General features: G+C 41.4%; 1 protein-coding gene across 4 annotated transcripts in view; it reads right to left on the bottom strand.

Annotated features, from left to right (window-relative positions):
• UBE2E2 (ubiquitin conjugating enzyme E2 E2) overlaps positions 1 to 24,197 on the bottom strand; it is a 366,525-nt gene that overhangs the window by 16,801 nt on the left and 325,527 nt on the right. The window contains exon 6 of one of the 4 annotated variants that reach the window (XM_027086521.1): positions 19,037 to 19,130. The exons of the other annotated variants lie outside the window; for them this stretch is intronic. Within the exon in view, the coding sequence (XP_026942322.1) occupies positions 19,037 to 19,130 (94 nt within the window). The remainder of the gene's footprint in view (positions 1 to 19,036; positions 19,131 to 24,197) is intronic. 4 annotated transcript variants of the gene reach the window in all.

The following is a 24,197-nucleotide window of genomic DNA, read 5'->3' on the forward strand; positions in this document are numbered from 1 at the left end:
ACCGTTTGCAAATTCACTGAGAGAAGTACTGTTAACATTTTGACTTACATCTTCCCAGACTTCTTTTCTAAACATACAATTAAAAAAAAAGATCAGAGTCTGCTTTTGGAACCTTTTAAAAAACTCACTGTATGGTGAATAACTTTTTATATCAATAATTATATCCTACTTGATCATTTTTATTTGATTTAATTTTTTAATTGAAGTATAACTGACTTATATTACTATATTAGTTTCAGGTGTACAACACAGTAATTTGATAATTTTATAGATTATACTCCATACAAAGTTCTTATAAAACACTGACTATATTTCCTGCGCATCATTTAAAATATTAACCTGAATTAATAACCAGTCTTCTGTTTAGAGACATTTGGGTTCTTTCCTTTTTTTTTTTTTCTGCTTTATAAACAATGCTGTGAAGAACATTATTGTGTGAGCATCTTTGTAAATTTATGCAAATCTTAAATTTAAAGTGTTAATGAAGGAATAAAGGTATAAAATGAAGGAATTTAAAAATCATGTGTTATCAGTCAAATAGTTCTTAAATGCTAAAATGTTTTGCTGAACAGAAAAAAGTTAAGACTACCAGTAACTGAATAGAAACTATGCAATAAATGTATATCCAATGATCATTGCAGTGAATTTAGTGGAATGAGATACTCCTTTTGTAGTATATTTATAATTATGACTTGAAGTAAGATTGAATCTTGTTATTGGGTTTCACATTTCCTGGATACAGATACGCCAGGGATGAAATAACGATGACGGGTGACACATCTTCTTCCTCCTTCTCCTCTACTTTCCTGTCTGACCTCTGCTTCCCTACACAGCGCCAGGCGCCTGAACAGCAAGCATGGTTATTTGCAAGTGAGTGAAAGGTGATCTCAGTGCTCTGCCCCCTCCCCTTTTTTGGAGATTCGTGTTACGTGCACCTTTGATTCCAGAAGAGAAAGGCTCAGGCGACTCCTGCAACCCCATCTGAAGGCTCACCTCTCCGTGGCGGGGGCTATACTGGAAACATTGGAAACCAGAAGGGTTCACAGCCCGTCCAGGAAAGGAGGGAGACAGGGAGAACGGACTTGAGGATATGGGGAGGGGGAAGGGTGAGCTGTGACAAAGCGAGAGAGAGGCATGGACATATATACACTACCAAACGTAAGGTAGATAGCTAGTGGGAAGCAGCCGCATAGCACAGGGAGATCAGCTCGGTGCTTTGTGACCACCTAGAGGGGTGGGATAGGGAGGGAGGGAGGGAGGGAGACGCAAGAGGGAAGAGAGATGGGAACATATGTATATGTATAACTGATTCACTTTGTTATACAGCAGAAACTAACACACCATTGTAAAGCAATTATACCCCAATAAAGATGTTAAAAGAAAAAAAAAGACTAAAGGGGGTAAGAAGCAGCTACGTGGTTAGAGGGAGCGGAGAGCGACGGGCAGATGGCCGAGCTGCCCAGTGATTCCATTTGCAAGGCCAGGGAACATTCTCTCTTGGTTGGCAGGTGGTATGGGAGAAATCACATGGCAAAGAAATGCTGACTCCCTTTTCTTAAGACAACACATATATTCTCAAAGAAACACAAACAAAACCAGTCCAGTATGATGGAAAAGGGGGTGCGCTCCGGGTCCAGACTGCCTGCCTTTGTACCTCGGTTCCACCGATAACTGTGTCATGTCAGGCAAAGAACTTAACTTCTCCGTGCCTCGGTTTTCTCAACTGCAAAATGAAGTTGCTATAGTTGTTGTTATAAGAATGAAATGAACTGATTATTGTCAGGCACATACAAAACTTCTATCATTTTCAAAATGAAGACAGGAAAATGAATATTCACGTGCACCTTAAAAGAAATATAAATCTTATTGTCCTCTTGAAGACATTCTCTTCAGATAAAATCCATAAAATCCAAGGTCTTTAGCATGTAATTATTAGAGAAATGCAAATCAAAACTACAATGAGGTATCACCTCACACCGGTCAGAATGACCACCATCAAAAAATCGACAAACAATAAATGCTGGAGAGGGTGTGGAGAAAAGGGAACCCTCTTACACTGTTGGTGGGAATGTGAATTGACACAGCCATTGTGGAGAACAGTATGGAGGTTCCTCAAAAAACTATAACTAGAGCTACCATATGATCCGGCAATCCCACTACTGGGCATATATCTGGAGAAAACCATGGTTCCAAAGAATACATGCACCCCACTGTTCACAGCAGTACTATTCACAATAGCCAAGATGTGGAAGCAACCTAAACGTCCACTGACAGATGAATGGATAAAGAAGATGTGGTACATATATACAATGGAATATTACTCAGCCATAAAAAAGAATGAAATAATGCCATGTGTGGCCACATGGATGGACCTAGAGATTATCATACTAAATGAAGTAAGTCAGACAAAGACAAATATCATATGATGTCATTTCTATGTGGAATCTAAAATATGACACAAATGAACTTATCTATGAAACAGAAACAGACTCACAGACACAGAGATAAGACTTGTGGTTGCCAAGGGGGAGGATGATAGGGGAGGGATGAATTAGGAGGCTGGGTTAGCAGAGGCAAACTATTATATATAAAATAGATAAACAACAAGGTCCTACTGTAGAGCACAGGGAACTATATTCAATATCCTGTGATAAACCATAATGGAAAAGAATATGAAAAAGAATGTGTGTATATATATGTAACTGAATCATTTGCTGTACACCTGAAATTAACACAACACTGTAACGCAACTATACTTCAATAAAATAAATTAAACAAAAACAAAACCAACAAAGTCCTTAGCATGGCTCCCAAGAGCATCATGATCTAGACCTAATCTTTCCAGCCTTCTCCACCCATGCTTTAAACCAGAATTAACAACTCGCAGCTTCTCCAATAAGCCCTCCAGTAAGCTCTCTGCACCTTTGCTTCCGCGACGTCCTTTGCCTGATGGGCTTCTACGAATTTCTCAACATTTAGCTCAGGCATAGCCTCCTTGGGGATGCTTCTAGGGGCTTTGTAGCAGGCTTATGTGTCCCATTTCTGTTTTGTCTGTTCGCACCTCTATCACTGTGCTGAGAATGCTGCCTTTTAGTTGTCTGTCTGCTGTACAGTCTACATTTCCCATGGGGCTGGAGCCCACGCGTTCAGTCATTCGTCAACTATCGCTGAGTCCCTACTATGTTCCAGGTCCTGCAGAACTAGTGCTAAATAAGCAAACTCCTGCCCTCATGGGACTCTGCCTGGGTCCCTCTGTCTCCGTTTCCCTCTCGTTAACCTCATGTTTACTGCGATGTATGAATGGATAGAAGAACGTAAGACAAGTAAGTAAGGAACACACAAAATAACAGCCAGAAAGAGCAGTTACTCCATAAGACAGGTGTCCCTCTGTAGCACTATATGCTGGCTCATCACAGAAGTTTCTTCTCTACACACGACTAGCAAGTCAGTAAAGGGGACCTGATGGAGAGTGTGACAGCTTTCTTGTCTTTTTTTTTAAACTTATTTATTTTTTAACTTTTTTGTATATAAGCAGGAATCCTCCCTCCCTCCCTTCCTCCCTCCCTTTCTGGCTGCGTTGGGTCTTCGTTGCTGTGCACGCGGGCTTTCTCTAGTTGTGGCGAGAGGGGGCTACTCTTTGTTGCGGTGCGCGGGCTTCTCATTGTGGTGGCTTCTCTTGTTGTGGAGCACGGGCTCTAGGCTCACAGGCTTCAGTAGTCGTGGCACGCAGGCTCAGTAGTTGCGGCTCGCGGGCTCTAGAGTGCAGACTCAGTAGTTGTGGCGCATGCGCTTAGTTGTTCCGCGGCATGTGGGGTCTTCCCGGACCAGGGCTCGAACCCACGTCCCCTGCACTGGCAGGCGGATTCTTAACCATTGTGCCACCAGGGAGGTCCTAACTTAATTATTTTCTGATTGAACTTTGTGGTTAGCACTTTGCCATTTCTTGGATTCTTCGAGGCTATAAACCACCGCTTCTCCAGCTGTCCCACCATCTCCATGATGAGCACTTACTCACCAAGTCACTGGAGGCTTTCTGTGGGTCTGCCTTGCCACGAGGAATAGCTCTTTTGTGTGTCTTTCATGGAACTTTTCTTCCATGGTTTGGTTTGGCCTAGTTTTATTTAAATCTTCTATAAAATTAAAAAGTAATTGATGCTCATTATAATAAATTCAAATAATAAAGAAGCATGTATGATGTAAAGAATACGATCTTCTTCCCTTCAATTTCCCACCATCTCAAGGTAACTGCTGTTAATGGTTGGATGCTCACTCCTCCAGACTGTTTTCTTTAGTTATATTTAAACCCAATGGGAATCACATGATTCTGCAACTTGCACTTTCCTCTGGGCCAATATACAGTAGTTGTGTTTCTAAGATACTAGAAATAGACCTAGCTTATTACTTTTAATAATTAGAGGGCATTCCTTTGCACAGTTATTCAGCTTTCATTTTTCCATCCCCTACTGATGCACATTTATTGATACATTAGATTTGATGTTTTGCTATCAGGAGTAGTATCACCATCTTGTATACATCTTTGAGCATAGGTTTGTGTCGTCCTGGAGGGTAGATTCTTCTAGGTGACGGTATTGGGCCAGAGAGTACAGTACACATTTAAACTTTTTGCCAAATACTGCCAAACGGTCCTTCAATAAAAGGATGTACAATTTATCCTATTTCTGGACATTCTCCCTAACACTGCATTACCAATCTTTAAAAATTGTTTTTGTCAAGGTAACAACAACAACAACAAAATCCCTGTTTGTTGTATCTGGATATAATTTGATGTCTACTGAGGTTTAACATATTCTTGTGTTTGTTCGCCATTTGTGTTTCTTCTCCTGTGACGTGCTTGTTCATGCCTTTTGCCTATTGTTTCCTTACTATCGTGAAGGAGTATTTTATATATTATAAATATTAAGCATGCACTGCAAGTTCGGCTTTGGCCTCAGCATTCAGCCAAAATTGCTTTAGTCTTTGGAGGACTGAACAGACAAATGCCTCCTTTGATGTTATTTTGAGCTTTGCTGAACTTGGGGAGATCAAAGATCAGGTTACCATCATATTGAATAAATACAGATCATCTTTTGGATTATTACTAATATCTGAATACTGGTTTTAAAAATATTGGTAAGCATGATGAATGTTAACTTGGGACTGAAAATCTCTTTCAGTTGAAGACAAACAATATGACATACAAGGAAAAGATTTGGAAGCGTCTTCACATGTATTCACACAAACGCTCAAAGTGAGACGGGAGCGCAGCTATCGTAAGGAAGAAGGCTTCTGGCACGAAACAGGCCTTATGATTGTCCACGGCAGATACTGAGAGTAAAGCACTTGTAACAACCAGTGGCTGCTGGCAGAGAAAGCAGTGCATCCAATAACTGTGTGAGTCAGGAAATGAATGCAAACATATTAGAGATAAAAATGTGAGGGCAAAAGGCTTCTGTTGGCTTCTGAAATACCCAGAAGACATCGTCTTTAAGCATTTTGCATACAGCTCCGGTTTGTGGGAGGACCTGCAGGGACACTGCACCGTGATCACCGTGAGCCAAATCTTTTAAGTCTAGGGGGTAAGGAGGTAAGTCTTCACCTTTCTGTTACCATTAGAGAAAAAAGAAAGCTTATTGACTTCATAGCAAAATCTCCACTAAGAGTAACCCACAGTGGGATATAGACAGCCAAAGAAAAACATGCTTTTCATCAGGTGAAAACATCTGTCTAAGTCTTGCAAGTGTGCAGAGGAGTCTCCTAGCAGCTGGCAGGGCTAAGAAGTTATACTGCAACATCATCATGACAAACTTTAAAAACATATCTAATTTTTTTCATGAAATTAAAAAAAAATTTTTTTGGGGGCCGCTCAGCTTGTGGGATCTTAGTTCTCCAACCAGGGATTGGATTGAACCTGGGCCAGGGCCGTGAAAGCGTGGAGTCCTAACCACTGGGCCACCAGGGGGTTCCCTCTAATTTTTAATAGTAATATTACAGTATTACTTAAATTCTTAAAACAAAATTTCATATTTATTCTTGTATCTCAGAAGATCACTTTATGGTGGGAACATTCAACATTGCCTTAGGTTGTTTTTTGGTTTTAATGCTGGCTGTTCTGTATTCAGCCAGAAGTAAATTCAGTGCACCTCTAAGGAAAATACTATTTATCTATTATATGTGGAGGAAATATTTTCTCCCAGTCTTTTGTCCTTTAACTTAGTTTATAATGTCTCTTGCCATTACAAGTTTAACGGTTTTCAGTACTTAAATAAGTCAATCTTTCCTTAGTATTTTTTAGTGTGATGTCATGTGTATTTGACAAAGGGCTTCTCCACTCCAGTATTTCAGAAGTATTCTCCTACATTGACATACAGTAACCGTCTGTGCAATGCTAGCTTTATCACACAGACGATTCCCATACGTATCTGGACCTGATTCTGTACTTGATATTCTTGCATTCGATTAATTTGTCTGTTGCTTTACTTACTCCTATTTTCTTGCTACTGTCTTACGGTGTATTTGATATCTGGTAGGATAAGTTCTCACGCGTCCCCATTTCTTTCCTTCACTAAAGTTTTACTTGGAGAACTGTAATCTTGAGGCTGAGACTTGGAGCAATGAAAGCTAGTTCACCCCAGGGTATAGGAATTTCATGTCTCTTTGAAGAATGTTATCAAGATTGAGGAATGACTGAATTCCTCAGGGTCTACTAATTAAAAATCAAGTGAGTAGGACAAAGTTAAGGTTTTTTGTAGTTTGGAATGTGGGGAAACCAGACCATTAATTATAGGCCTAACCCAGACCAGAAAGGTGGTTAGGTACCCTGAAAAAAAAAAAAATCACATATGCATAGAGTGTGTGTGTGCCTGCGTGTGATGCTCATGGCTCATAAAGCGATTTAGGGAGAACGTTACCATGCCTATGATTTAAACCAAGTGGTGGATGTTATCCAACTAGATTTAACTTCGAAAATGCTAAATAAAACTGCATATCAGTCTAGCAAGATATGCTATTACCTCAGAATTAATAACTAGCGATGCTAAAAGAGGAATCAAGTACCCCAACTTCTAAAGAGACATTAATACCTTCCTCAGGACTTGCTAAGAGAAGAGGAGCTGGGGGGCTTCCCTGGTGGCGCAGGGGTTAAGAATCCACCTGCCGATGCAGGGGACACGGGTTCGAGCCCTGGTCCGGGAAGATCCCCACATGCCACGGAGCAACTAAGCCCATGCGCCACAACTACTGAAGCCCACACGCCTAGAGCCTGTGTTCTGCAACAAGACAAGCCACTGCAATGAAAAGCCTGCGCACCGCAATGAAGAGTAGCTCCCGCTTGTCGTGACTCGAGAAAGCCCGTGCGCAGCAACGAAGACGCAACACAGCCAAAAAAAAACCCAAAAAAACACAGCCATTCTCAAATATTAAATTACATAAAGTTACAATTAAGTAATTTATACGGGTAATCAATACTTAAAACTTATCATTTCTTAATTATTTTACGGCTATTACTATTTATCGTCATAGTTTTTTTTAAGGTCTTTTCTATCCGTATGGTGGAAAAACACCATGTGCTACTGTGCATCTTGTCCCGATTACACACTCAGGAAGGTCACATAAGTAGCTTGAAATCAGCAAATGCTACACATTAGGACTTGATTTACTGTTTTGCTGATTGTCTGTGGTTAAGAAAGTGATGGAGAAAATGCTAATAGTGCAGATCAAACTTAAAAGTGTATCATGTCTAGATCCTTACACAGTGAAGAGCATAAAAACTGGAGGATATATTCTTCCAGCACATGAGACCATTATCTGATTCAGAAAGAAGTTGCTCATGACACTAACCAGTGAAGTTCTGACACGCTTTTTCTTTGTTTTACTTTGGTCTTAGTTCGTAACTACATATGAAAATATCGCCCAACATTCCTGTTAGAACCACACTCATTTGCTAAAAGTCACTGTAAGTCTTCTGAGAATGAATCAGCTACATGGAATTTGCAGTAAAGAGAACTGTATATTTTATTATCTGTAAACTGTGTACATTTTTACATCAGTAAAATGTATAATAAATCTATGTACGTACATATGGGCATACAACCACCCCTTCTAGCCACTGCCCATTTCAAAGTTACCAACGCCCATGGGGAAGGGCTTAGCCAAGGAAGTTGAGCCGGGGCTGGGTCTTCTACATCAGGGGACTGGGAAGTGAGACCTCGGACTACGGCACGTGAAGCAGCATTTTGACACCTGTCACCCAGAAGGCATGGACGGCAAGATGCTGCTTGCCAAGGAAGCAGAAAATCAGGTACAGGGTTGCCGCCCTCATCCTTTATCTGACCCCACAGCCTAGGAGTCAGGCCTTGGAAAGGGAGAGAAGAGGTGTCTGAGAACCAGACCTGCTTGCTCCACCCTGACAGAGTAGAAACAGGAAATGAGATTTAAATCAGTATGAGAGGAGAGTTTAAAAACCGACAAGGCTGACTTTTCTATTAACTGAAAGTAACCCGAATGCTGCTAGATATTGTTAAGGGATAGAAAAGCAAAATTCAACTAAATGTGGCCTAAAGCAGTGAATGAGAAAATGAAGGCCAGTCCATATTAATGCCCCCTGAGTTGCGATGGCGTAACAAACAAGACGAATACACTGGCTACAACCTAAACTATACTGTTGATAGAATATTTTTCCAAACGTCAAAACTCGTCCTATCAGCCTACACAGCAGTGCTATGTACCCTAAATCAATGTGTGTTTTGAAACAGAAAGCGTCTGTTAGACTAGACCCATCCACAGAGCAGCACAGATGGGGCATCCCTACTGAGAAGCTACTGGATTGCGATTCCAGGCTTAGTTAAACAATAATTCCTAATGAACTCTCAGAAAATATCCTTACGGTATTGGACTTGCTTAAGGCACCAGAGATTCACATTGCTTTCTCCAAAACGTTGGGCTGGCCGAAAAGTTCGTTCGGTTTTAAGTAATAATAAAAGGCACTTTTCATTTTCACCAAGAACTTCACTGAACAACGTATTCGTTAACCAAACAAACTTCTGGGGCAACCCAATACCTCCGCAAAAAGCTATAGCTGCAGCAAGTAGGAAAGAGTCAAAGATGCCGAGATATCAAAGCTATATTTTTTAAAAAAGCAGCTTTATTGAGATATAATTCACATACCATATAATCCACCCATTTATTGTGCACACTTCAGTCGTTTTTAGTACATCCACGGAGTTATACAGTCACAATCCACTTTAGAATATTTTCATCACCTCCAAAAGATACCTTGTATCCTATTCCTCTAAACCCTCCAGCCCTAGGCATCCACTGATCTTTCTATTTACCTATTCTGGACATTTCATATAAATGGAATCATTCAACATGCGGTCTTTTGTGACTGGCTTCTCTCACAAAGCATCATGTTTTCAAGGTTCACCCATGTTGTAGCATGTAAGAGTACTTCATTCTCTTTTATTGCCAAATGATATTCTATTGTGTGAATATACCACATCATATTTATCCATTCCTTAGGTGACAGACATGTGGGCTGTTTTCACCTTTTGGATACTGCGAATACCCACATGCTGCTGTGAACGTCTGTGTACAAGTTTTGCATAGATCTGTTTTCATTTCTCCTGGGTCTATACCCAGCAGTGGAATTGCTTGGTCATATGGGAACTCGATGCTTAACTGTTAGATGAACTGCCAAAATGCTGTCCAGAGAGAATTGCACATCCCTCCCCAGCAACGTGTGAGGGGTCTGATTCTCTATGTCCTCACCACACGTGTTAGCATCTGAGGATGTCAGATTATAAAGACAGAATAGCTTACACCCATTGGCCTCTACCTACCAAGTGTCCAGTTAAAAAAATATATACCATATTCCCTACTAACCTATGTTCCTGCCAACCATGGAAAATAAATTCTCTGAAGTTGGAGTATTTTTCTCACGGTCTGTGTCTACGAGAGACCAAAGATTATCCTGATCCTGTCTTCCCTCTACTTCTAACCCTGATGGAAGTAAAAATGACAACAATAATCTAAGGAGACTCGTTTGTAATGCACACCTTTTCTTCAATATAAAAAAATACATTTTAATCCTACAGTCCTCAATTGTAGTCTGCCCATTAAAAACTAGTATTCTAATGTATCGATTTCCCCCTCACACCACCTCTTTTGTTCACACTGCTATTCCGTGCAGAGAGCAGGACAGGAGATCGTGTGAGAGCGGGCGTGAACACAGCAGTTGTGCCCCAGATGCATCGCACGTGTCCACAGTCTCCGCCACATTGGGGAATCTGGACTCGAGTCCAGAGGTGTAAATAACCCAGCTCAGGGCCACAGCTGGACCAGAACGTCAGTGGTGTCAGGTGACTGGATCCTTCTGTCTGCCGTTGAGGGCTGGCAATGTGTAGCCGAGGCGGCCTGGTGCGTCACATGGACACTGCCGCGCTGAGGAATGACTTTCCCTCAGAGTGTGGGCTTTGACTTGGGCTGAGGCCTTGCTCTAAACCTCCTCCCAACTCCTCCCTTTCCTTCAGAGTAGGCAAGGTCTCTTTTGCTGTCTTTTTTTTTTTTTTAATTAATTTCTTTTGGAGTATAGTTGCTTTACAACGTTGTGTTAGTTTCTACTGTACAGCAAATGAATCAGCTATATGTATACATACATCCCTTCTTTTTTTGGATTTCCTTCCCACTTAGGTCACCACAGAGTATTGAGTAGAGTTCCCTGTGCTGTACGGTGGGTTCTCACTAGTTATCTGTTTTACACACAGTAGTGTATATATGTCAATCCCAGTCTCCAATCCATCCCACCTTCCCTTCCCCCGCTTGGTAACCATACATCTTTTCTCTATGCCTGTGTCTCTATTTCTCTTTTGCAGTCTTATATCACAAAAACAGCAGAGTGTCTGGGGCACGGGAGATGACAGTTCAATATGTATTTGTGTAATAAATGAAAGAACGAGTAATTCCACTGGTCAGGATGGAACTTAGTTTGCTGGAGGTATCAGGTTTCTGGCTAGACATCCTTCTTCCGTCCCATGCTTGAGCCTAAATGGCACTTATCCCTATGGGATCAGCAGCTCCCCAAGTCACTGACGTGAGATAGTAAGCATCTGGGCAGCCCTGGTGTAAATTTATTTTGTGATTTAATATTTAGCTGTATCTGCTTCGAGTCTAACCCATACAGTGTGAGCTACTTCCTACAACTGACCTCTTACTTTGTCTTCAAGCTTCCCTGCTATCTCCTTTTGGTCCCTGAAGCCTTCAATTCTTATTTTTTAAAACTGAGGTATAATATGTAAGTTTTAGGTGATTCCCAATTTTTGAAGGTCATATTCCATTTATAGTTATCATAAAGTATTGGCTATATCCCCTGTGTTGTATAATATATCCTTGTAGCTTATTTATTTTATACACAGTAGTGTGCACCTCTTAACCCCCTACTTTGCCCCTCCCTGCACCGGTAACCACTAGTTTATTCTCTATATCTGTGAGTCTGTTTCTTTTTTGCTATATTCACTAGTCTGTTGTATCTTTTAGGTTCCACATATAAGTATATCATACACTAACTGTATTTGTCTGACATTTCACTCAGCATAATACCCTTCAGGTCCATCCATGCTGTTGGAAATGGCAAAATTTCATTCTTTTTTATGGCTGAGCAGTGTTCCATTGTGTGTGTGTGTGTGTGTGTGTGTGTATCTTTATCTATATCTATACCTATATCTATATGTACATGTATATCTACCTCACATCTTCTTTACCCATTCATCTGTTGATGGACACTTGGACTGCTTCTGTATCTTGACAACAGTAAAGAACGCTGCTATGAACACTGGGGTGCATAAATCTTTTCGAATTAGTGTTTTCATTTTCTTTAGGTATATACACAGGAATGGAATTGCTGTATCATATGGTAGTTCTACTTTTAATTTTTTGAGGAACCTCCATACTGTTTTCCGTAGTGGCTGAACCAGTTTACATTCCCACTAATAGTGTACAAGGGTTCCCTTTTCTCTACATCCTTGCCAGTATTTGTTATTTGTGGTGTTTTGGATGATAGCCATTCTGACAGGTGTAAGGTGATTCTAATTGTGGTTTTGATTTGCATTTCCCTGATGGTTGGCAATATTGAGCATCTTTTCATGTGTCTGTTGACTGTATGTCTTCTTTGGAGAAATGTCTATTTAGGTCTTCTGCCCATTTTTAACTGGGTTAATTGTTTTTTGATAGTGAGTTGTATGTACTGTTTATATATTTGGATATTAACCCCTTATAGGTCATATTATTTATAAATATTTTCTCCCATTCAGTAGGCTGTCTTTTCGTTTTATTGATGGTTTCCTTCACTGTGCAAAGGCTTTGTAGTTTAATTAGGTCCAATCATTTAATTTTGCATTTATTTCCTTTGCTTTAGGAGACAGATCCAAAGAAATATTGCTGCGATTTGTGTCAGGGTGTACTGCCTATGTTTTCTTCTAGGAGTTTCATGGTTTCCAATCTTACATTTAGGTCTTTAATCAATTTTGAGTTTATTTTTGTCTATGGTGTTAAAGAATGTTCTAATTTCATTCTTTTACATGTAGCTGTCCAGTTTCCCAGCACCACTTACTGAAGAGACTGTCTTTTCTCCGTAAGTTCTTGCCTCCTTTGTTGTAGATTAATTGACCATAAGCGCATTTGTTTATTTCTGGGCTCTCTACTTTGTCCCATTGATCTACATTGTCTGTCTTTGTGAGAGTATCATACTGTTTTGATTACTGTCGCTTTGTAATATAGTCTGAATTCTTAAAAGCTTTTTATATTTAGTCTGCATTCAGTTGTTCCCTGTTTTATTGGCATCTTGCCTGAACTTGAACCTCCTTTGTTTTAACTCCTTGGGCAACATGTTCTACCACTAGACCAAACTTTCTCTCTATATACTGCTTCTTCCATACTTCTGCTTCAGCCAAGTGAGAAGGTTTATTTCTAGGATTCAAACTCTTACTGTATCCTTCTGATATAGGTAAAGAACCATGTCAAACAAATTCTAGTATGTCATAGGTAGTAAATTGTGAACATTGTTTTCCATTTTTCTGCTAGCAGGAAATGGGGGATGGGTGACACGAGGATTGATACCCTGGGTACCATGAACTGACTAAATAATATTCACTGATCTTGGAATGCATCGTTCTTGCACACCAGGCTTGGCCTGGGAATTTGTGGGAGACCAGGCACAGTCAGGTTCACACAGTCACCAGTGATGCTGTCATAGTCATTAGGAAACCAAGTGCTGGGGATTCTGATTCCCAAATATCTTTTGGCTCTTCCCCTCTTCTACCTCCTTATGGCCTCTGTGATCTCCTACCTGGACCATCAAAGTACCTTCTTGAACATCTCCCTGTCTTCAGTCTTTCCACTCCCCAATAAACTAAACTTTAGTTTTTAAAGACGCAAACCTGGTCATACAAGGTCCCTCTTTTAAAACCTTCCATTTCCCACTGTCCCCTCTCCCCTGCCAGGAGATCCCCAGGGGCAAGGCCAACTATGCATAAAGATGCTTTTTTGCCAATAACCTGCTTGATGTCACAGATGTCTTTTACCCATTAAATTATTTTTTCTGTATCTTAATCATACTTGTATCTTCAATAGGGGCTGCTCCAATGTTTTGCCCTCTTCTTTAGTTCTTACTGTTTCTGGAGGAAATAGAAGCTTTCAAAAGAGGCAAGCAAGGTGAGAGAACAGTATAACATAGAACAGTGTGAAATCATTGTTTACAGAGGAAGATTTTTGATTCACAACTTTATGCTCATGAAGTGTAAAGTGCTGTCCTATGTATTAAAACAACTCATCAGTACGAAGTGGTTTCCACATTAACAGGCTTGTGAGCAGTAACTCCTGATAACAACTGGGTGAGTCTACACGGTTGTGCTAGTCTTCCCTGGCAGACCAATCTCCGAGGATGAAGACAATAGGAACCACTGATCTCATGAGGCGGGCGCTGAAAACACAGAAAGGAGGGAAGAAAGGAGGGGGCAGAAGCACTTAACCACAGTAACTGCAAACACATTCACTCCTCCAAAGTAATGAACTATTTAGGAGAACCATCGTGTCCCATATGTGGGAGGGGAGAAAAGAGCAAATTGCTCATTGTGGCATTTTTCTAATCCGCATTTTAAACCCTCGCAGAGTTAAGCCAACTTCTCTGGAGCCACATGGCCCCTATAACCTCCGCAGCGTGGAAATCCCAGCCCTCTGCTGGCCACTGCTCCCCTAAACAGGTTTTGGGTTACCCCTAACAAGACCTGTTGCACTGGCTTCTGTAACCTGCTGACCATTCTTACCTTAACACTTCTCAGCACGGCTGCAAGCCTCTGTCACCTTAAAAAAGTGCCAGGCCTATGTTGCGACAAGGACATACACCCAAACTCTCCAACTTTCTCACTCTTCAGGAGAGTCCAGTAATTCAGAATTGGGCCTCTCTCGGATGTGGAGAAAAGGGAAGCCTCCTACACTGTCGGTGGGAATGTAAACTGGTGCAGCCACTGTGGAGAGCAGTGTGGAGGTTCCTCAGACAGCTAAAAATAGAACTACCATATGATCCACTCCTGGGCATATATCCAGACAAAACTCTAATCCAAAAAGATACATGCACCCCTATGTTCACAGCAGCACTGTTCACAATAGCCAAGACATGGAAACAACCTAAATGTCCATCGACAGAGGAATGGATAAAGAAGATGTGGTGCATATATACATGGAATATTACTCAGCCATAAAAAAGAATGAAATGATGCCACATGCAGCAACATGGAGGCAACTAGAGATTATCATACTAAGTGAAGTAAATCAGAAAGAGAAAGACAAACAGCCTGTAATATCACTTATATGTGGAATCTAAAATATGACACAAGTGAACCTATCTATGAAACAGAAACAGAATCATGGACATAGAGAATGGACTGGTGGTTGCCAAGGGGGAGGGGGGTGGGGGAGGGACGGAGTGGGAGTTTGGGATTAACAGATGCAAACTATTATATAGAGAATGGATAAACAACCAGGCCCTACTGTATAGCACAGGGAACTATATTCAGTACTCTGTGATAAACCATAATGGAAAAGAATATGAAAAAGCATGTGTTTATATATATATATATAAAACCGAGTCACTTTGCTGTACACCTGAAATTAACACAACATTGTAAAGCAACCATACTTCATAAAAAAAAAAAAGTGAAAAACCCGCACAGAATCGAGCCTCTCTCTAAGCGACTGCAGGACCCCTTGGTGAAACAGGGGAAATCCAGCTTGTATTTGGTTGCCTCCCTCTCCGTTTGGCTCACTCCCTGGCATATTTATTTCCCCTTCCTGACACTCCCAGATCTTTCTCTCTGAGAGGAGATGACCATATATCTGACCTCAGTGTGACTGTCCCCGAATGGGTCATCTTTCCCAGGGGCGTGTACATTTTCAAAGAGAACTCCGGAGACCCCATTTAGCACAAAGAAATGAAACTAACACAAAACAGTTGGAACAAAGGACTAGGTTTATAATTTAGCTCTGTCTTTTGACTCGGAGGGGTTTGGGGTTCTTCAAATCACAGAGCTGAAAGCCACCCCGACTCTGCCTCTGAAGGGACACAGCGCAGGGTGTGACACACAACCGTGTCTTTGCCCTCCCCTTCTCATAAGCCTGGTTTTCACGATTACTCCTCATGTAGCTGGATGAGTGCATCATTTTTCGTGAAAATTTGACCCGCATTGATGCGTTAGCTTTGCAAATGGCACTGTAACACTCATGATACTACTTTAATTCTTTCTCCAAGATACATCATGAAAAGTGAGGAAACTGGTTGCAGAAAGCTGGCTTCTTGGCTCTGATTCTGCAGACCTTTAATGGGTGGAAGAGACGATGCTTTCTACCCTGTGGAGGATGCTGACAGGACCACCCCCCCATCATCCCCAGGGGCTTTAACCCACCACCATATTTATTCACAACTGCTTAAACCGTGGGATTCTTTTTGGAAATAGAAAGGCCACTCTTGATGCGGCATGAAATGGGCCACGCCGAGGCCCTAATTTTTAGATGCTCGTGTTGGGGACACCGTCATAGGTTCTCAGATGCAGTGCCTCGTTTGGAGTATTTTTTTGGAAGCTAAATTTTGGTGTTAAAATGGAATCTAGTAACAAGCAGTAAATGATACAACTGTATTTAATTTCTAAAATAGTTATTTTTACAGCAGCTTTATAAAGTTTAATTTACCCCCTTGCCCTGAAAGATGTAATGAATGCTTCAAACAGCTCCACCTATTTTTCTAGAATTGGATACATTTGTTTCCAGTGTAAATATGCTGACTAGATTTGCATAGTGATTATATGTCTAGAGCTGTTTTTTTGGGGGGAGGGGAGGGGGGAGGCAATGAACAGACCCACTGCCCCTAGATGAGAATGTACCCACATCTGCATGAACAATTATATTTTCACTTGAAAATTAGGCACCCTTTGTACCTGTAATGTTTTCCTTGCTTAAAAAACTATTCTTTATATACACACACTGTGATTGTTTTTAAGAATGATTATAAAAATATATACATTTTTAAAAAGGTTCAGTCAACGCTCTAGACCCATTAAGTCAGAGGCCAGTAAGCAAATTTTGGGCATTAACATATACCATGTTGTCTTACTTAGGTTTAGAAAAACCAAACAAAATACACAGCCCTCTGGGAAATACACCTCAATGACTATTTGTGGCCGATAAAATTAATAGAATGGATGTTCCTTTTAATTTTATCTACGTACCAACATTTCCCTCATAGAATATATCTAGTGAGGATTCTTGCTTATATCCCTAAATTATCAATTTGAAATTTACTGAATTCTTCAAAAAATTTTTTTTAATTCTTCCAGATAAAACAGAAAGTTAAGAGCTTCAAAGAGAAAATCATTAGAGAAAATAATATGAAGTGCTTGGCACACCAGGAGAGACATCCAGCTCCGTATTAAGAGGTATGGGGTGGGGAGGGGAGGGGACGGGAGTGAGAACACAACCGCTACCTGCGTGAACAATGACTGTATTCTCCCTTGCAAATTAGGTCCAGCAGGTACCTATAGGGCTTTACATATTTAAATTACTCAGTCTAGGATAATCATAAAAATCAGTAACAAATCAAAATAATCCTGGAGAACTATTCCCTGAAAGATAACAAAAGAATTAAACATCATCGGCATTTAACTGAATGAGAGGTTATTTCTAAGGTACGTGGCACCAAACCACTTTGGTGTCAACTCATGTGAAATATTTTAACAGGCGTTAACATTCTCACTGGAGTGACAAGTAGATGTTTGTGTCCTTAATTCGACATTGTACCAAAAAAAAAAAAAAAAAAAAGGGAGGGATGTATAAACTCTTCATGGCAGGACAGACGGGGCTGCTGGTATTGGTTAAACATGACTATCTCTTATTTCAATTTTGTTTAAAATCGGAAATGAAAGTTAGCTCAGTAATTTAAATCTAATTCTCATTTGTACTAAGTTCAAGTCTCTAGTACATGATATCTGACACAGAACGGCCCCCAGGTAATCTAGTGTGGGGTGACAGGTCATGGTCAAGGCTGATTACAGGGCAGAAGAACAGATGTTTCCTGCCTTCCATGACCAGTGGCTCTTTGGGACCGCCTGCCCTGGGAGTGATGTTAAATGCTTAATGAAACGCACTTGGATTCCTTAGAAGGTGCAGGGTTGTACTAACAAGCCAACCCTCAATCTATAATAATCAGGTTATAAACCAAACTAAAAATGAATAATTGTATCTCTAGGGACGAGATAATGAAACTTTAGTGCTTAATTTCATTAGCTGGTTATTTTTGCTCTGTCAGAACTGAAGTCTGTGAAGCTGTAAGAGGTTCAGCCCATACCTGTAGCAAGTCATCACGTTACGCTTGTGTTGAGACTTCCGATTTCTGGTTTATTTGACTGATCGCGTTAGAATTTCTCAGGAAGCGGTACTTAACTTATCATGGGAATGAAGGTGTCTATAAAAGCTGGGCATCAGCGCTTGAACTGGTCAATAAATATCATGTAGATGAGCAGATTTTAGTGACCAGAAGTGCTGAAACAGGTAAAATAATACGCTCATCCTGGACGGGCAATATCCAGCTGATGGATGCGAGGAAACGATGGCATATTCCGAAAGTTGGTATATGCCATCTCTCTCATCCACCTACACTCTCCTACAAGTTAGACTAAGGATGACAATCTATAAACTAAACACAAGTGAGTCCACCTTAGGGAAAACCTGCTGATGAGCTGGTGCCCTGAACCGCCTTTTCTGGGAGACTGATTTGAGAATGGTCCAAACCTCACAGTCTGGACTCATTTACCAGACTTGGTTTTAAATAAGTCTGAGACTCAGGCATCAAACTGAAAACATGTATGTATACATTTATAGATACGCCTGTGTGTGTGTCTGCTTAGGGGTATAAAAGTGTGAGGCAGAGGAGTGGCAATATTAAAGCGAAATACTGTTTGCATACTTGCATTTATCTGGACTTTCATCCTAGACTTAGAGAATAAAAGCTATTAAGCAATGTGTTTTTGAGGTCTGAGAATCAGTGTGCAGATCAGACATGGTTTGTTTTGAGATTAGCCTGAAGTCACGGTGGAGTATTTAGGCAACCAGGTTTTGTTAGGGCATCAGGCTGTTAGTGGCTTTGGAGGACATATCTCATTAGGCGGAACCAGCTCTTGGCCGGTCACTATTGTTGACATGCCTTTGATAGGACCATCTATAATATGACCTTCAAGGGGTATCACCCCAGAGACTAACAATGAGAAATGCAGTAAGACTGCCATTTTGACAGGCTCCTTTCAGACACAGGCTGACCTACTATGTTGGTGTCAAGAGAAACAAAAAGCTAGATTGACTTTCTAATGGAATTTGTCAGATCCCTGTAAACTCCAAGGAAGACTGCTTAAGCCTCATTTGTAGACTGCTTAAGCCTCATTTGTGGACCAGAGGGTAGAGAAATACAGTGACGGAGTAACTTGCTGATAGAGAACCGAGAACTTACCTCTGGAAACAGTTATGGGTGAGGCTTGCTATGCTCTCTATCTTTGGATAGTTGAGTGAATGATTAGGAAGTTGAATCTCATCAATCGTAGGGACTACATAACTGATAGGTAGAGAAAGGAACCGTTTTACAGGACATACCAATTCTGTTTGTGCTATTTCAGAATCACAGAATGGTAGTATTTGTCTTAAAATTGTGTAGGATTCTTATGAGTTAATTTAAGGTATAAATTTTGATGGTACAGAGGAAAAAATGCTGGATTCCTGAGATATACATGGTTAAGGCGTCTGAGTGGCATAAAGGATAAAATTCTAAACGATGCGTGTGCATTACATATTTTAAGGGTAAATCTTTAACTTCATATAAACAATGCAAGTACGTAATACTGGCTTCATCTTATATCTAGGATCAGCTGGTTTTTAACACTGACTCAATATCAACAATTCTAATCTGCTTTCTTTCCATGTTTACTTTTGAGGTAGCCTTGTCTTGTCTGGTACAGCTTTGAGAAAGCCTTCTCACGTCCGAAAGAATCCAAAGAACTAGTGTCAATGACTGGAATTAAAAACAAGGACAGAGGCATTTAGAAAACCAAACCATTTCCTTGAGAAACGAATGTTGAATTTTGAATGGTGAATGTCTGATCCACTTTAAGAGCTATGTCAGTTTATACATGTAAATGGGAGATTAAAATCATTGACCAAAACAAAGGCCCCGTGGTTATGACTACCAGCATACTGAAGTATTTTGCCAAGAAACTGAAAACACTTAGACACTGATCTGTTATGGGAAACTGCTTCACTCCATGCCCCCAAGTTGTGATTCTGTGCAGTTATCCTTTTTTTTCTAAAAGGGTTATAAATACAAAGCTTATAATAGCATTGCTTCTTCTTTTTCTTCAACTATCAGGCACCATTTATTCCCTTTCTTTTCCATCCAGCATCCCTAAGAGGAGAGCAAGGACCAGAATGAATACCATTGCTTCCTGACCTAGCATTTTACTTTACTAAAATGTGACCAAAGGCTTCTATCATTCCATAAAGAGGAAATACAGAGTGCATTGTGAGCTATGCTAACAATGGAAACATGTCAAGTTATTTACTGAATGTGTTATATTCGTCCACATGCTAACTTTATGACTGAAACAAAAGAGAACATTTTCTTCCCCTGAAATCATCTTCAACTTTGATCTGTAAGACCCTAGGGTAGATATAACCAAGGTGGTTATGAATCAACAAGAAGATGTCTATTAAAATTCAGAAAATAAATAATTTTTTTCTTTATATTAAAACAATTAAAATTTTATATTAGTGGAAAATACCATTAATACATTTTGGAAAATTCATTTTGCTGTAAGATGACTGACTCTTCTGGAACCATTAAATGTGTTGGTAGTTAAAAGACTGGCTGGAAGTAGCAGGAAACGGAGGAAAGCGGACTTCTAGAATTGTAGTCAACTAGAGGTCAGTGTTTTTCTGGATGATTGATGGCCATAGCTGCTTGTTCAAGGCCTTGGATGATGGCTGGAGAGCATGTCAGACTGTGCTCGCATTCATGTGGTGAAAATGGATGGAGAGGTGAAGCCAGCTAATGGAGATGGCACAGAACCTGATATTCTTAAAAGTGCAAAAGTACAATTTGTAAAGAAGTTATTGTAAAGAAGAAATAGTGATCCAGACTCTATTCATAAGGTAGAGAACCCAAGCTCCTGGCTGTGCAGACACTTAGCTGCAGACTGGAAACGTCCACATGGAGGCACGTGCTGTCTCCTGACCACCGAGTTCTTGGAAATGCAGAAGTGTCCAAACCCCAAACCTCTCCTGGGTGACCTTCCTTGTTTAGACCGTCTTGACCTTGTGCTCGATAACAGTGACATCTTAACTCAGTTAAACAGATGTTTGCCATGACCCTTTCCTAATGCTGGATATCATGTTAGGAGTAAGAAAGAACAGGAGGCAGAAGATTGATTCCTGCCCTTATGCTAAAATTTGAAAGAAAACTAACACCAGATCCTTCTTCGAGGCCAGTAGACGCTGTTGTGTCCCCCGTAAATTGAGGGAATCTCGGTCTCGTCAACATCCACAGTCCCCTGGGAACTGGTAAACGATGCAGATTATTTTTACCAACATTCTGACGGGAGCTTTGATTACGCCCTGTACTAGTCAGCTCGGGCTGTCATAACAAAGTACCACAGACAGGGTGGCTTACACCATAGAAATCTACTTCTCACAGTCCTGGAGGCTAGACGTCCAATCCAGTTTCTAGTGAGGGTTCTCCTCCTGGCTTGTGGACAGCCACCTTCTCCCCATGTCCTCACAGGGCAGTGAGAGAAAGATCGAGCTCTCTGAGTTCTCTTCTTATAAGGACGCTAATCCTATTGGATTAGGGCTCCACCCTTATGACCTCACTTAGCCTTAACTGCCTCCTTATAGGCCCCATCTCTAAATACAGTCATATTAGGGGTTAGGGCTCCTTCCTACATGTGAGCTTTGGGGAGGACATAGCTCCATCCACAGCACACTCTTAGAGGCTATTGCTCCTGTGCCAGGGGGCTGGTGACAGCAGCCATGTTTCCCATCTCCAGCATCTTTTCCTGGCACACGAGCCCCCTGGTCTGTCGTCCTCACATCCGCATCCCCTCTTTTCCTCGTCCTATGCCCTCTGGATAACCCTCCCCCAGGTGCCTCATCCTCTTCAATCGTACCCTCTCCAAGTCCAACGAGGAAGCACGCTATTTCTGTACTTCCCGAATTTCTGACCCACCCTCCCTTATATTCTAAGTGGCTGGAAGAATATTCCTGCCATTGTGATTGTAGCCCCTGTAGAACCCCCTGCAGTGCCTAGTTCAGTGCTTCCCAACTTTCGACACTAAAAATAAATATCTGTTGACTCAAGTGACTGAGGATTCTCTAAAATTACAGTAATTAATAATAATTGCAAAGGCTATTAATAGGCTAATTTTAAATGACTAAAAGTGAACAGGAACATTATTTTACATTCAGAAATCTGTGAGAATACTTTGTATGAAGGGGAGTATGTCGAGGAATACTGTTAAAAGATTGGGGTAGATGAAGAATAATTTGAAAAGACTGCTAAGCACTGGACATTTGTTCACAGAGAGCCTTGCAGAGTTGGTACAATGCCAAGAGCAAGGTGTCCTGTAGCTGGAGGGACCTTGGAAAAGACACTGGAACCCTGGACTCAACAGATGTCAAAACTGGCAGATGTTCTGCTGAGGAAAAAATGGACCCTGCACGGAATATATGCGGGGAGCATTTATATATCACTCCTGTTGTATGAAGGTGCCGACGTACTTCAGAACTATCGATACAGAGGTAGCTTCCTCTGCCTCACTCCGAGCTGGCCAATCCTGAGCCCGCCATGAAAATCGTGTTCCTGGAGATTCTGAGTGTGATGTGCTCCTTTTATAACACGCACGTGAGTTTGCTGCAGTGGGCTCTTGTGATGAACGAATCAGTTAATAACAAGGTCGCGTGTGAGGGTGACTGGTCTTAACCCAGCGTCTGGGATCTTGCCCACACAGAGCTCTCTTCTTCCTCCTCATGCTTTCTTTGCATAGGTCACTAGGGTCCTCTGAACTGGGGGCCTCAAGGAGACAAGGCCCCTTTGTCTGGGGCAGATGGAGGGGCAGGGAATGAACTGCGGAAGTCCACCTCTCGGGTCTCATGTGTTTGGGTGTCAAGGACCCACCCTGCTCAGGGAGGCTGATGACTGAGAACGAGCTGAGTCACTGCTCCCTCATACCCCGCCCCCCACGTCTCCACCCGCTGAATCAGCTGTGCTGTGAGTCTCCTTCCCAGCCTAAGGGGTGGACACTGTAGAAATGCTGATAAAGGCATTCTGGGCTCCCTAAAAGGAGCACCTTGTATTCCAGCCACAGGGCTGTGTTGGCGGGGAGTGGCTTCCACCTGCAGGACATCCTGGCAGAGCAGGCATCCTGCGGCAGGGGCCTTCCATCCTTGGTCACTGTGGGCCTCATGGTGAACACCCCTGCTACTCCCAACTTCTGGATTTCAGTGATGATTCTCACTCACTGTCAGACTCTGGTACTTGAATGTCCTCAAGAGCAGGGACTTTAACCTAAGTATTTTAACTACTCCCTCCTTCCTGCTCTGGCCTTGGGAAGCCCCAGATTAGTGGTTTTGTTTTTCTCAGGTACATACCCAGGAGTGGAACTGCTGGATCTTACGGTAGCTGTATTTGTAGTTTTTTGAGAAACCTCCATACTGTTTTCGACAGTGGCTGCACCCATTTACATTCTCAGCGACAGTGTATGAAGGTTCCCTTTTCTCCACACCCTCGCCAACATTTGTTGTGCTTTGATTTGCATTTCCCTGATGATTAGTGATGTTGACCACCTCTTCATGTGCCTGTTGACCATCTGCATTTCCTCTTTGGAAAACATGTCTATTCAAGCTCTGCCCATTTTTTAGTTGGGTTGTTTGTTTTTTTGATGTTGAGCTGTATGAGCTGTTTATATATGTTGGATATTAATACCTTATTGCTCATACCATTTGCAAATATTTTCTCCCCTTCAGTAGGTTGCCTTTTTGTTTTGTCAATAGTTCCTTTGCTGTGCAAAAGCTTTTAAGTTTAATTAGGTCCCATTTGTTTATTTTTGCTTTTATTTTTTTTTACTTTAGAGGACAGATCCAAAAAAATATTGCCACAATATATGTCAAAGAGTGTTCTGCCGGGCTTCCCTGGTGGCGCAGTGGTTGAGAGTCCACCTGCCAATGCAGGGGACACGGGTTCGTGCCCCCGTCCGGGAAGATCCTACATGCCGCGGAGTGGCTGGGCCCGTGAGCCATGGCCGCTGAGCCTGCGCATCTGGAGCCTGTGCTCCGCAATGGGAGAGGCCATAGCGGTGAGAGGCCCGCGTACCGCAAAAAAAAAAAAAAAGTGTTCTGCCTATGTTTCCCTCTACGAGTTTTATAGTATCCAGTCTTACATTTAGGTCTTTAATCAATTTTGAGTTTATTTTTGAATATGGTGTTAGAGAATGTTCTATTGTCCCCTGACAGATGAATGGGTAAAGAAGATGTGATGTGTATATATATATATATATATATATACACATACACACACACACACACACACACACACACACACACACACACACACACACACACACACACAC

Source organism: Aethalodelphis obliquidens, unplaced genomic scaffold, assembly GCF_003676395.1.
Source record: "Aethalodelphis obliquidens isolate GAN/ISIS:26980383/991018 unplaced genomic scaffold, ASM367639v1 scaffold56, whole genome shotgun sequence".
Classification (NCBI taxonomy): Eukaryota; Metazoa; Chordata; class Mammalia; order Artiodactyla; family Delphinidae; genus Aethalodelphis; species Aethalodelphis obliquidens.